This window comes from Podarcis bocagei (assembly GCF_964188305.1).
Source record: "Podarcis bocagei genome assembly, chromosome: 1".
NCBI lineage: Eukaryota > Metazoa > Chordata > Lepidosauria > Squamata > Lacertidae > Podarcis > Podarcis bocagei.
This window is the reverse complement of record NC_138125.1, coordinates 136,316,919-136,331,463: the sequence shown is the minus strand read 5'-3', so window position 1 is coordinate 136,331,463 and position 14,545 is coordinate 136,316,919. Positions and strand designations below refer to the sequence as shown.

Below are 14,545 nucleotides of genomic sequence, written 5' to 3'. Positions count from 1 at the left end.
AAATTTCTTTTTTTCTCCTTTTAAACCCGGTTTCCAAATTACTCACGGGTTGTTGTTGATAGTCCGAATTTTCAATGGAAGAAGTCAGCGCTCTCCGTCGAATGGCATGCGGCTTCGCTCGGCAGGGAAAGCAGAGGACTCACAGCACCACGCCACTCCCCGGCACCCGATCCGTAGCCTTTAAAAAGGCTACTTCACGAGTCGGGAGGGCACTAACGGTGCCAGCCGAGTCACCCATGTCCACGGACTCCATGTCCGTGGTTTTTAAGGGTCCCTGCGTCGCCGGCGCGGTAGGACCCAGCCCCTGCCGAGCAGACTCCCTCCGGAGCTCGGAGGGAGTCCGCCATTTGGCGATGGCGCCAACCCGGAAGTCCCTTGTATCAAGTAGTTTTTAGAGCAGGCCAACTCTTACACAAGTCAGTGGAAAGGCTGATAGAACTCAGATGATCATCTGCTTCGAACTGTGGTGGCCCCTTGATTATCATTTGATTTATTTCTCTAATTTGGGTTTCTGAGGAACAAAGTTTTGCTTACACGAATAACCTTCCTTTTCTCGTATCTCTCTAGGGAGGTCGTGGATTTCAAGGGGAGAAGGTATGTAACCATTTAGAAATATCAGAAGGAAAAAATGTGTACCATGCATTGTCTCCCAAAAACAATGCATTTTCACCTTTGTGTAAATTTGGTGGTTTGCTCTGTAATAACTGCTTTGTTCCCGTCTGCAGGGTGAATTGGGTGAGGCTGGTCTCGATGGAATAGATGGCGAAGAAGTAAGTTGCCTGGGCAACATTTGGTCATTTAAAGGAAACTTTTCTGGTTTGGAAAATATTTGTTTTATGTAACACACTTTCATTAATAGATGTGAATAATGTGATTGCTTTTGCCAGGGAGACAGAGGCCACCCCGGATCTCCTGGGGACAGGGGAGGCCCCGGTAGACGGGTAAGTTTTATATTATCTATTAAAGTACTCAAAACACACTAGGGCAAATGTGAACCCAGAGCTGTTGCCGGCACCCAAATAACCAAAGCAAAATGCTTGCAACCTCAAGACCTCCGCGGGTCCAACACAGGACCAACACATCTGATTCTACATCAGAAAAGACTCGCGCGGCCTAAGGCGGGGTCCTCTTGTTTGGTATTAAAGAGGCCCTGACATAGATGCAAGAATGCAGTCCATTTTCCACTTCATTAGTATTTTCTTTGTGGGAAATCAGCAATCATCAGACAACATACTTAAAGCTGCAAATGACACACTGACTACAGATAGCCACAGCTGTGTTGGGTGAATTTCAGCTGTGTTGTGATGTGGATATACCTTTGCAGGGTGCCAAAGGAGTCAAAGGAGAAAGAGGAGAGCGTGGCGACCGTGGATTGCGAGGAGATTCGGTAAATATGCTGAACACTTTTCAAGGGTTTTTATTTCAGACTTTAGACTGTGGCAACTGTCATGGAGCAGTTTCTCTCTGAAGTCGAAGGCTCTTGATATCCAGTGGTGTGCATCACTAAAACGTGTACACAATTTTGGTTCTTCCCCATCTCTGGCATGCTGTATACAAGCAGCCCCTGATGTGTACATGGTTCCTGGGAGTGCGCCACAAGCTGCATCAATTTATTTAGGTTTCTCTGCTGACCAAGTGGTGGCTCTCTGGAATGGGAACATCTGGGGTACTGGATGCACCATGTTGCAGCGTAACATGCAGATGCAGCTACCTCTTCTGAGATGACTGAAATTTGGGCTCCTAGAGCCCAACCCTCAAAGCAATCGAGGCATCAACCTTTGCTAGTTGAACCCTTTCCACTGGGCTGAGGCAGGGGAAATATATATAGCATAACAACCTGAGATCTCAAGGCATGTTAATTTTGCAGCACCTGCTTCAAAACACAAATCATGGCTTCTCAGGAAGTTACTAAAGCAAATGCTACCTCACTAATGACTTGTTCACTTTTCGCTGCTGCTGCTTCCAGGGCACACCAGGACCTGATGTCACTCAGCCAGGAGCTAAAGGCCAAAAGGGTGAACTTGGACAAACGGTAAAGCTTATTTCATTGGATTGTCACTGCAATAAAAACTGATAATTCAAACAAAATGTTGCTATATTGATTACTCTTTGCCTATAAAGCAATAAACAGAATGTGTGCTTTGTCTGTCCCAGGGAGAAGCTGGAAGAGATGGACCAGCAGGTACCCCAGGAGGACCTGGAAGAAATGTGAGTACTGTTCATTTCCCCTACTGTTTAGTTTGCTTCTGGCTAATGGTTCCTAGCGTGTAATGGAAGGAAACAGCTTTGCTACACTCCATCAACAATGCATCAGGACAGAGAACTGAGCTGTTATTTGTAATATTTTTTATACTGTCCTTCATCAAGATTTGTTTCTTGAAAACAATTTGGAGGGGTGCATGTTGGTGCATCACCCCAGTGTGGGTTCTTCTTATTTATTTATGTAGGTGCATTTAGAGCCCACCTTTCTTCCATCATGAAGTTGAAGCTGACATTCAGTGGGGTTCCCAGGTGGTCTCCTATGACTGGCTCCACACTTGCTTAGCTTCACATCTGAATTGTGCGCCTTCCAGCCAAGCTCATGCTACTATTAGAAATCAATGTGTTGGGATTATAGTATTTGGTTCCTTACAAAACCAATGAGAGAAACTAGGGGAAACAGCCAGGTGTCACAAACAGCAAAGTTCCTTCTGTTTGCGATGTTATCCATGAAGAAAGCAGCACCGTATTTCTTCAGGGATGCCTGGCCTCTCCTGGTTGCGTGAGCCATTTGCCTGCTCTCACCTGCGTGCTCTCCTGCTCCCATGGCAGTATCATCAGGGATGGATTCCCTGCATTCAGTCGCCTTGAGCTGGTTGCTGCCTGAGACAATTCAGCGAATTGTCATGCCAGCTTTGGAGCGAGGACATATTGGGAGGAACACATGGCAAACTGACACACCTTCATCCAAAGATCTGGATATAACACTTTCAGTCTCATAGGGCCCCAGATCTGAGGCTTGGCGGGAGGCCACATTACCGTGATGAAGGAGGCTTGGCCCTGCCTGTTACAGGGAATGGTTTTACCACAAGAATGCCAGCTTCATTGGGTGGGAGACATATTGCCTGGTGTTATGAAGCAGGGTATTCCTAAGGGATCTGGGTGAGGGCAGTGAGAATGTGGGTCCTGTCCGGGGGGAAGCCATGTCGTGGGCATCACTGGGGAAGAAACCATTGAGGAAAGGAGGGCGAGAAGCTGAACCAGAGGAGGTGTCGGATAAGGCTTGTTTAGCTAAAACAGCTACTTAGCCCTGCTGTGATCTTCCACATGCCTTCCCACAAAGGAAGTTCAGAATAAGTGGCCTGTTTCCTATCAGGGAACCATGAAAGAAGACTGCAAAGCAGAGGCAGTGACAAAAATAGAACAGAGGTTGTTGCTAGAGATAGATTCACATTACTGTTTGTGGCTGTGCTTTTTATCGTTTTGCAGGGAGAACAGGGCAGAAGAGGACCTCCAGGGATCAAAGTAAGTGCTAACAATCTACATGCAAAATACAATACTTCTACACCATTCTTTCTTTCTTTTTTTAAGATCCATGACTGGGAATATGGGTTGCAGGACAGGAGAAGTTATATCAGATTTGAAGAATGCAAATGAGAATTCCTGCAATTCTGATATTAAATATAAATTTGTGAGGTAACTTTGCATTTAGGATAATTTGTTTTAGAAACATTTGCCCTAGAAGCAGCTGAACCATTTATGGATTTATTTATTTTTTAGCTAATCATGTACACTGCTCATTTATACAAGGCAATTGTTATGACATTTGCAGACATGAATATGCTTCACAGGTGGCTCATGTCTGAAATTTTTTTTTTTTGTGAACCTATTAGTAATAAGACCTGAAATTCAGTGAGGTTTACATGGTGTCCAAAGGCATGCACAGCACATTTCGTTCAGGTGTGCACCCGTGGAATTTTTCTTTATTTAAAGATGAACATTTATTGAATGCGTATTCATACTCAGTCATAAAGAGCATTATTTTTATTCATGCAACAAAACAAAGGAAACTGAAGCTTAACTAAACTTACTTTTTAAAATTGACAACTAAACTTTACTTACACAACTTAAAAATGATACCAAATTTATACGGTAGTATTAACCAGACGTGCAGAAATATATGGTCAATTTTCATGATCTTTATCTTTAACCAGATAATGAGCTGACCCAAATTGACCAAAACAGATCAAATTTTCTTCATCTTCCTGGCCTAGAGAAGACTCCCTCCCACCTCCCTTACTGCTGCCACAGGAGCCCATCACCCCAGGGATGCTTCCAGAGACTGATGTGGACAGAAGTCATTCCAGCCTTTTTATTCTGCCTGCATCTCTCTCTGCATTCCTCATTCCCCATTCTGCCTTTGTCTCTCACCCTCCCCACGGCTTCCCTGAGAATTGTGGCAGTTGAGGGAGCTAGGTTGCTGCACTAGATGCTCTCCTCCTCATCACGATTCCTGGTTTTCTGAAACATTAGGGTGTCCCTGGGTATACCTGCCACACCCCATGCACACATGTCTGGTGTCGCCACCCCCACCCCCACCCCCAATTTTATCCTTGCAGCAACCCTACAAGGTAGCTCAAATGAAGCTAAGCAGTCATGACTGGTCCACAGCCACCCAGTCTGGTTCATGGAAATAAACCTTTGAGGAAAGTGAAGCTTTCCATGTAGATACCGGACAACATTTAGGAAAGTTACATTTCATCTTTTAAATGCTAAACTCTAGCCCAGAACCCTGTTCCCAGCAGTGGTCGGTGCAGATATTTCTGAGAAGAGGCAACATGGAGGCAAGAGATGCCCAGTCCTGCTGTTTGAACGTAGAAACTCCATGGATTTGCCTAATCTACTTTAGGCCTACAGACTCTCATTAAAAAGGAAGCAGAATTCACAGGGTAGGCCATGTATGCGTGGTTTGAGGAGCAAAGACAGAGGACAGCAGAAAAGTATTCACACCCTGTTCAGTACCTCACCTAGGGGTAGTCAATTCCACATGTTGTGAAGAAGTTCTTATTTCTTTTTGTCTGTCCTTAATCTACAGCCCACTAGTTTCATTACACTGGCTACTCAATTACTCTTATATTTTAGGGAAACAGAGGCCCGGCAGGTACACCAGGATCTGTGGGAGAACCGGGTCCAAGAGGACCACAGGTGAGGAAATTCTGTGACTTGTTTCTGGCATTTCTGGCGACGTTCCAGGCCAGAGCCCTGCTAGTCTGTTGCACAACAGAGAACAGAAAGGAGACTTGTGGCACCTTGAAGACTAATGTGGCTTGAGCCTTTGTGGGCTGCAGCTGAAGCATTTTCCCAGGTGAGGCAGTAAACAGTGGGAGCCCAAAGGCCAGGAAACGTCACAGCTCAAATATATGCCTGGTAAGGTAAATCTGTCCATTCATAACAATAGTAAGTAACTGATGATGCTCTCTTCCCCCTGCAAAGGATGCTGTGAACTTTACCTTTCTACATAATTTCTGGGGATGTGAATTGAAAACGTACCAACAGTGGAATTGCACAGAGACCATCATTGGATCGCTAAATAGTTAATGTTGTATATTTAGCCTACTGCATGGGATACTGGTTTAATTCAGGTCCAGTGCAGACCAGAGCCGTAGCTGGGTGATCTTGCAGAACCATCCAGATTGCACCCCCAGCCACAGACAAATTAGCTTTTCTTTCCACCTCTCCTCCAACCCTCCTCCACCTATTCAATTCCTCACGCACTTCACCTTATAACGAATTCTTTCACAGAAAATCCATTATTTAATTTATTTTTATATTTTTTTAGCCAATTTTGCCCCCCCCCCTTAGCCTTTCTCACCACTCCTTAGCTACAGCCCTAGTGCAGACCATTTTATATTTACTGAAGAAATGTCTGCACGGAGCTTCTATATATTATTTTGTGGTGTCATGACATGGGAAAGTAAGTTTTTGTCATTTCCTGAGATTTATATCAGGGAAGAAATAGTGCCGTGACCTCAAAAGTTGAACCCAGGCCTTAAGTTACTGCTCCTTTGTGTTTCAGCAAAATTCCGTTTTTGTGTTGAATGTTTTTTACCTCAGCTATTTGCTTTTGCTTATGTACAGGGAGCACCTGGCACCATTGGAACTCCAGGTCTTCGAGGAGAGCAAGGCCTGCCTGGTCCAAGGGTAAAATTCTTTTATTCTTCTTAGAATCGTAGAATTGGTAGATTTGGGAGGAACCCTTCAGGGTCATCTAGTCCAGCCCCCTGCAATGCAGGAATCTCAGCTCAAGCATTCATGACAGGTGGCCATCCAACCTCTGCTTAAAAGCCTCCAAGGTCATCCATTCCACTGCCAACAGTTCTTAGTGTCAGAAAGTTTTTCCTGATGTTTAGCTGGAATCTCCTTTCATGTAACTTGAAGCCACTGGGTTGAGTCCTATCTTCCAGAGCAGGAGAAACAAGCTTTCTCCACCTTCCATGTGAAAGCCCTTCAGAGATTTGAAGATGGCTATCCTATCTCCCCTCAGTCTCCTCTTTTCCAGGCTAAACATACCCAACTGCTTCTTTCCCTTCCTCATAAGGTTTGGGTTCAAGACCTTTCACCATCTTGGTTGCCCTCCTCTGCACACATCCCAGCTTGTCAAGATCCTTCACAGATTGTAACTTCTTAAATGCTCCTTGTTTCTGTTAGTCTGAAAAGTTTCATTCAAAAATCCGTCCAGCAGAATTTTCCCTGTCAGGGAAAAAGGCGGAGTATAAATAAATAGATACTGTAATAATAATGAAGCCGCTGTGATGTTATTGAGTAGCATTCGCAGAAATTCATTGTAGCAGTTCCTTCCACAAATTCTTCCAGTGTTGCCGAAAACTGGAATTGAAAATAAAGTTGACAAAATTACCAAATATGAGTGCAGCATTTTAAAAGTTTGAAATTTAGGTTTTAAAGGAACTGCACTTATTTGCCTGAATTCATCTGGGGATTAAATTAGTGCAGAATCCGGTTCTCATGGCTGCCTTATGTCCAACATTGCTCAGGAATTCTAAGAAACCAAAAAAATCAGTTGAGTTTTAAAGTCAGTGGTTAGAAATAGTGCAGTTTTGAAAGGTTCAGTCTACCATCTTGATTCCAAATGCTGCCCACGTATATCTGAACATAGATTAAATCCTGCCCCTTGAGCTTCCATAAGAATTTCTGTTCATGCTGTTCCTGTTGTTATGTTTGCGCTATTGCTCTGTTGCCAATCTCCAGACCTTGGTCTCCATAGGGCGGTGGAGGCCCACCGGGAGCTGCTGGGGAGCGTGGCCGGCTGGGTCCTCTTGGGAAAAAGGTAAGTGACAAAATTACAGAGAACGGCTGGAGATGGGGGGCACTAATGTTGGTGTTAAGATGTGAATGATTTTCTAGGGTTCCTGTTATGAAGGGGAGTCAGCCCCATTCTTCTGTGACTGCATGCATTTTAACAATATCACTTTGAAAGAGCCAGTGTGGTGTAGTGGTTAAGAGCGGTAGTCTTGCAATCTGGGGAACCGGGTTCGCTTCCCCGCTCCTCCACCTGCAGCTGCTGGGTGACCTTGGGCCAGTCACACTTCTCTGACGTCTCTCAGCCCCACTCACCTCACAGAGTGTTTGTTGTGGGGGAGGAAGGGAAAGGAGAATGTTAGCCGCTTTGAGACTCCTTAGGGTAGTGATAAAGCGGGATATCAAATCCAAACTCTTCTTCTTCTTCTAAATATAAGAGGCCAGCTCTAGTGACGTTGCCAGAATGTGTGAATGCCTAGTTTGAAATTTGAAGTTGCTTCGTGCTCAGAAGCAGCACAGAACAAGCATGATTATTTCTCTCAAAGTTCTTCTGTAGCTCAATTTTAAAAATGAGATTCTGCACATATGCAGAGTGCAAATGCTGCAATTCCTACTGAAAATGTGTCAAATGCTTTGAATGCTGATGTGTCCAGAAGGGATTTTTTATTTGTCTCAAGTTTAACTATCAACATAGGTGGGGTGGGGGGAGCTTACAGAACCTGCAATAAAGCCTCTCCTTAATGTGGTTGGGTGGGCTATGAAGATAGGTGCCGTTTTAAGCCAATTTAATATAGTGCAGCAAATATTAAGGGCACAATCTTAGGGTCTCTGGAAGGGAAATCCCCAGAGATTCTCATCTCTGCTGGCTGAGTATGAGGTCTGCCCACAGATGCCTCCTTGCTGCAGCTGTGGAAAACTCTCCAGTTGTTCCTCCTCTGTTGCTGATATAGCACCTGCGTTAGGAGGGGAACCTGTCAGAGCCCTCCTCCCCCCAGAATGGAGATACAGTCCCCTGGCCCTGAAGCTCACATACTTCAGGGGGGGGGGGAATTTAGGGTTACAGAAAGGAAAGAGAAATGTTGCCTCCCTTCTACCCTCCAGTGTAAGACCTGCAAGAATTTGAATTTGGTGGTTCCTCCATCTCGAGGCTTCCTTCCCTTCTCTCTTTGGGTTGCTGTGCCCAGACGTAAGAAGAGAAAGAGAGAAATAATAATAAAGCTTTGCATTTAGATGGCACTAAACACAAGTAGTAGTAGTAGTAGTAGTAGTAGTAGTTATTTCAGTATTTATACCCCGCCCATCTGGCTGGGTTTCCTCAGCCACTCTGGGCAGCTCCCAACAGAATATTAAACAGAATAAAACACCAAGCACTGAAAACTTCCCTAAACAGAGCTGCCTTCAGATGTCTTCTAAAAGTCAGATAGTTGTTCATTTCCTTGACATCTGATGGGAGGGCGTTCCACAGGGTGGGTGCCACTACTGAGAAGGCCCTCTGCCTGGTTCCCTGTAACTTAGCTTCTCACAGTGAGGGACCCTCCAGAAGGCCCTCGGAGCTGGACCTCAGTGTCTGGGCTGAACGAGAAGGGTGGAGACGCTCCTTCAAGTGTGGAGAGCCCTTTATTTACATTATATTGTTGTAATGTTTACAACCCTCCTGCATGTGAGATTAGTATTGTTACCCCCCATATTTCAGGCGGGAGTGCTTAAGCAGAGGAGGCAGATTTCCTAAAGTCACCTCATGAGCCTATTGCGGAAGTGATTCCAACCAGGGATTCATATCCGAGTCCCTTAAGTACTGTGTTATACTAGCTTGCATCCTAAGTTAAATTTATTATTTTTAACACAGGGCGAACCTGGCAATCCTGGTCCAAAGGGTCCCAATGGTCCCACTGGGCCCCGAGGAGAGACGGTAAGTGTGGCTCCGTGGAGGCTGGAAGCATTGCTGAACAGCATTTCCCCATTGAGAAACGAACAACCAACCCCCACAGGCTCGCTTCTGAGAGGCTGAAGGGCCTCCAGTGAGGCCAGCACTGGCAGCTCACAGTCCACTTCACAGAGCCTCCGTTTCAACTCTCCCGATCCTCTCTTTCAAAGAACCGTCTTTGAACACATTAACCTTGGCCTTCTGATAAGTCTAATTTTGAGGGTCACGTGCAGTGGCTGAAGACGGCTCTAAGCTCCAGGATGTGTTGCGCATTCATGCTGCCTTTATGTCTTGTAGGGAGATGATGGACGAGATGGAGTTGGCAGGGCAGGAGCTAAAGGCAGAAAGGTATGTACAGTCCCAGGGCTTGCCTTTATCTGATAGATACATGAAGGGTCCCTAATCCACAAGGCACGTCTTAATGCAAGCTTTGCAGTTGAGTTTGGTGAAAGCAAAATGTGCATCAAGGAGCGCAAGGCCTCTTGCCCATCCCAGGGTCTCTTGCCTTGTAAGGCAACCCTGCCCATGTTCTCTTCCTGCATGTTGCGTGGCCCTCCCTATCTCCCGCCCTCAGGGCAGGCATGACACCACCTCTCTCTTTCTCCAGAACCTTTCTTGACTGTGTGGCCTTTGGCTAACCCTCTTCATCCCTTTCCTTTCCCTAATGGTGTTGTTCTCGTTTAGTCATGTCCAACTCTTCGTGGCCCCATGGACCAGAGCACGCCAGGCACTCCTGTTTTCCACTGCCTCCCGCAGTTTGGTCAAACTCATGTTCGTAGCTTCGAGAACACTGTCCAACCATCTCGTCCTATGTCGTCTCCTTCTCCTTGTGCCCTCCATCTTTCCCAGCATCAGGGTCTTTTCCAGGGAGTCTTCTCTTCTCATGAGGTGGCCAAAGTATTGCAGCCTCAGCTTCACAATCTGTCCTTCCAGTGAGCACTCAGGGCTGATTTCCTTCAGAATGGAGAGGTTTGATCTTCTCGCAGTCCATGGGACTCTCAAGAGTCTCCTCCAACACCATAATTCAAAAGCATCCATTCTTCTGTGATCAGCCTTCTTTATGGTCCAGCTCTCACTTCCATACATCACTACTGGGAAAACCATAGCTTTAACTATACGGACCTTTGTTGGCAAGGTGATGTCTCTGCTTTTTAAGATGCTGTCTAGGCGGACACACACAAATCTTTGGGGAGGGATCTGCCTGTTTTCACCTGTGAAACTCTGCAATGTTTCAAGTACACTGCGAGTACTCTACAAGAATACACCCTGGCGGTATTGTATGAATCATAATAAAAAAATTTCTTGATAATGTTAATCTTCACAGCAGTTGTGCTTAATTAGCAAAAATGATTTTATAAACAGGATGACCGAGAAATAAAATGGATGATAAAAGCAAAGACTAACAAGTTCAAACCAGAGCACAATGTACGAAGTTATCTGAAGTATGCATATACAGAACTAGACTCCAATGAAACTATTATTACTTGGAAAAGAAATCCTAGAGTCATTGTAAGCAGCACATGGCAGTGGGAAGGGGTTCCTTGGGACAATTCCACACCAGCCAATTACTTCCCATTTACAGCGTCTCAGGCATTCATGGGGGTGAGGAGCATCCAGGCAACATCAGGCTTATGTTGCATGAATCCCCCCCCCCATGTTAATTTGCCCTTACAGGGGGTTGGGAACACAATTTCAAAGCAGAATTGATGGAAGTGGTTTGTTTCTGCTGAGTGGCATGGCATGCCTGTTGGAAGCCTCCTCAGGTCTGGTTTGGCACAGCTGGGAACATCTGAGCCCTTTTATTTCTGGGAACAGACAAGGGAAGGTCGCTGCCTTTGCTTCATTGAACCCACAATCTGTTTCTTATTTCCACAGGGAGAGCCTGGCTTCCCAGGATATCCAGGAATAAGGGTACTTACACAAATTTTAATCATGTTCCTTATGCTAAAATACAGTAGCTCATGAGTGACATGTGCCAGAGAGATAATGCTTTGCTCTATTTTAAACAGGGTGCGCCTGGAGATAATGGTGGCGTTGGAGATCCTGGCCCCAAAGGAAGCAGAGGTCTCAGGGTAATGTAGCTTCCTGTGTTTGATAGTGGAAGATTGAACGGAGAGCCTGCTTGGTTCATGTTCTTCTACAAATCATTTTCTTTATTCCCAGTTTCATCCTGTTGCAACTACTTGCATAGTTGTATTCAGTGCCTTTTTTGGGTAAAAAAAGAAGTGCCAGTACTCATATATTCATAAAAGTGCTGGAGGTGCCAGCACAAAATCGGTCTCAGACCATCAAAATGGTCAGTTCCAAGGCAAAGATCAGCTGCCACTTCCAGTTTACTAGAGAAGAGATCTCTAATAAACTCTGAGTGGGCCAACTGCAGCCAAGCATAAACACATCATAAAGCTAGACTCAAATGTGACATGCTTATGGAAGGTGCTTTCTGTTCATAGTAGTGCTGTTTTACAGCTCATGTTAGAGCATAAATCTAAATAAGTGTTCACGTACTTGTGCAAAAACTTGTGCAAGCTGTATTCGAAGCTGTTACCGCACTGCAGAAACATTTGCAAGTACTACTGGCTGTTTGTTTTTCACACACTATTTATGGATCCAACACACAGGAGTCTACATAGTGTACATGAACAAAAATGTTACTTAAACCATTTATATGCTTTTTTTGCCAACTCAAGGCAGCTTACAACACTTGCTTAAAATACAGATCATTTCAGCATAAGTAAGTCCAAATCATCAGGTAATAAAAGAGCCCCTACAACAGTTAACTAGTATAAACTTCCAAATGAAATTAAATGCTCTCAAATGTTTGGGTAACTTGTTGGAGAGCGGATTTCTGTTGAACGTCCAAGCGGGTGGGGTGAGGAATTTCAGAACCCTCGCGGCCTCCTCCCTCTCTCTCAGCAAGTGATGGGGGGTCAGGGCAGCCCCACAGACCAGGGCAGGGCAGAAATAATGGAGAGGGGAGGGTCTGCAGGTAGGCCAGGTAGAATCATGCTGGCTCTGTTTGCATTAATTCGAACCTCTCCAGGTAAACAACCCACAGCAGATGCGATTAACTTAAAAGGGCAGATGTGTGGGATTTGGATCAAGCACATTTACTCTTGTTTGCTTTTTCCTGTTTAGGGAAGTGCAGGGGCACCTGGCGTACGAGGCCAAAAAGGAGAGAATGGATATCCTGGGCCAGAGGTAAGTTTGCAATACACACATTACTGGTCTGACATGTTGATTTTGCTGAAGAGTCTAGAATACTTTTCCATTTCTTTCTATACTGAGCTTACTGTTAAACTCACATACCATACTTCATCTCTATTAATCTAATAGAATGATCCCGAGTTATCTTGAATAAACCTTTATTTCTTGTATTTCTTTCTTATTATACCCCGCCTTTTCCCCTGGCGGGACTCAAGGCAGCTTACAGATAAAATTAAGAACCGCTAAAAACAGGAAAAACTGTGCAATTGTGTGTGAGAGATTAAGGAATTATAAAGAAGAAAATGTTATTGATCTGAACATTTCTAGCTTGCTTGTATTGCTTGAAAGTCTTGTTTTTATTATTTATTTTACTATTTATTAAATTTGCATATTGCCCTATACCTGAAAGTCTCAGCGTGGTTCACAGGATAAAATCACAACATAAAAACATATGTGCAAAGTTTAAAGAAAGTTCCAAGAAGAAATGATAATACAGTGAGGGAACTGGCTCTTGCCAGCTGATGTGAACATCACTCCTATGACCCGTACAACTGAATATTAATTTATACATTTTTAGTAAAACAATAGCTGAAGATGTTAATCAATGCTTTTCTAATCTGAAATGAGACTGGAAGATGCAAAATAATCTAAAAATTAAACACCCAAACTGACAATTTTAAGTTATCAGTTTCAAAACTTGGACCGTTAAAAGTTTGAACTCCAGTTTGAACTCCAACTCGTGTTCATTCCAGGCTTTGCTTGTGATATCTCTGGGCTTGAGTCACCCACCCTCATGCCAGCCATACTTGTGCCATTTTGATAAGCGATTATTATATAAACCATTCAACTCCTGCTTGATAATAATGAAAAAAGCGGTGAACAGCAGCAAAGAACCCCCTCTCGGTTCATTGGAATATAAGAAGAGCCCTGCTGGGTGAGACCAAAGGCCATAAATTATTTCCTTCTCCACCAGAGGCGCCAACGTCCGCAGGAGAAGGGGGCCATCATGGGGTGCATGACGTGACCCACACGGCATCAGGGTGTGGGTGGAGCCAAACGCAGTGGCTCCTCCTCCTCCGGGAGCTACTTTCCTGCTCCTTCCCCTCTGTGGCCTGCTTGCCTCTTCCTCCTTGAACATTTTCCTTTGAACCAACCTCCTCCCTGAAAATATGGGGGGGGGGAGGCCAAAAGGGTTTGGTGCCTCAGAGATGGAAGCCCTGTTTTCCACCCTCCACCATCTTGAGTAATGAAGAGAGCTCCGGAATTATTTCCCCCTTAATTTCCCTGGTTTCTTCCCGCTCCCGTCAGGATCTAGGCTTAATTTTCCCCAAGGTAACCCTCCTGTGACATTTTGGGCCTCCTGGTCAGAACAGCCTCTGAAACAAGAGGCAGCTGTTTTACAAAAAGAGTGGAAGAATTACGCCACTCCTTGCAGCGCCAACCTTATGCCTGCAGGATTTGGGGACAGCATAGAATGCGCCAAGGACTTGATGGAGGCTTGATGGTGTATACAGTGTTTCCCAACCTTGGGCCTCCAGCTGTTTTGGACTACAACTCCCATCATCCCTAGCTAGCAAGACCAGTGGTCAGGGATGATGGGAATTGTAGTTCAAAAACAGCTGGAGGCCCAAGGTTGGGAAACACTAGTGTAACCCAATCAGTAGAATCATGGATAAAGCCCTCAAAATAGTGGTACTCAGATTTTTCACTAAGAAGATCTCCCGATGAAACTTTGGCTTGAATTCAAAGCACACAGTTATCTGGAAGAATGAACACAAAACACACACACACACTTTTTATATTTTTTTATTAATTTTCAAATATAAAAGTGATGCAGGATTCTGCAAAATACAATGTCAACAAATAGGATCTGATGTCAATGAATTGTAATTTGCTTCCTTCCTATTCCATTCCCTGGCAAGACTCTTCTGACTCCCCCCCCCCCTTTGCCCTCCTCCCTGACTACTCAGTTGACTGAAATCTGTCAACCTCCTATCAGACAAGCACTCTGAAACCCAAGTCTTGCAATTACAGTTGCATTTTAAAATCCTTTCTTTCAGGGACTCAAGGGTGACAGAGGAGAAGCAAGAGACGTAAGTCATCTTCTCATTCCGTAATTTT

General features: G+C 44.7%; 1 protein-coding gene across 14 annotated transcripts in view; it reads left to right on the top strand.

Annotated features, from left to right (window-relative positions):
- COL6A3 (collagen type VI alpha 3 chain) overlaps positions 1-14,545 on the top strand; it is a 107,722-nt gene that overhangs the window by 63,630 nt on the left and 29,547 nt on the right. For all 14 annotated transcript variants that reach the window (XM_081189530.1, XM_081189529.1, XM_081189539.1 and 11 more), the window contains 16 exons: positions 568-594; positions 726-770; positions 888-941; positions 1,325-1,387; positions 1,967-2,032; positions 2,155-2,208; positions 3,469-3,504; positions 5,122-5,184; positions 6,118-6,180; positions 7,262-7,324; positions 9,143-9,205; positions 9,518-9,568; positions 11,096-11,131; positions 11,230-11,292; positions 12,356-12,418; positions 14,485-14,517. In XM_081189530.1, coding sequence (XP_081045656.1) covers positions 568-594; positions 726-770; positions 888-941; positions 1,325-1,387; positions 1,967-2,032; positions 2,155-2,208; positions 3,469-3,504; positions 5,122-5,184; positions 6,118-6,180; positions 7,262-7,324; positions 9,143-9,205; positions 9,518-9,568; positions 11,096-11,131; positions 11,230-11,292; positions 12,356-12,418; positions 14,485-14,517 — 843 coding nt within the window. The remainder of the gene's footprint in view (positions 1-567; positions 595-725; positions 771-887; positions 942-1,324; positions 1,388-1,966; positions 2,033-2,154; positions 2,209-3,468; positions 3,505-5,121; positions 5,185-6,117; positions 6,181-7,261; positions 7,325-9,142; positions 9,206-9,517; positions 9,569-11,095; positions 11,132-11,229; positions 11,293-12,355; positions 12,419-14,484; positions 14,518-14,545) is intronic.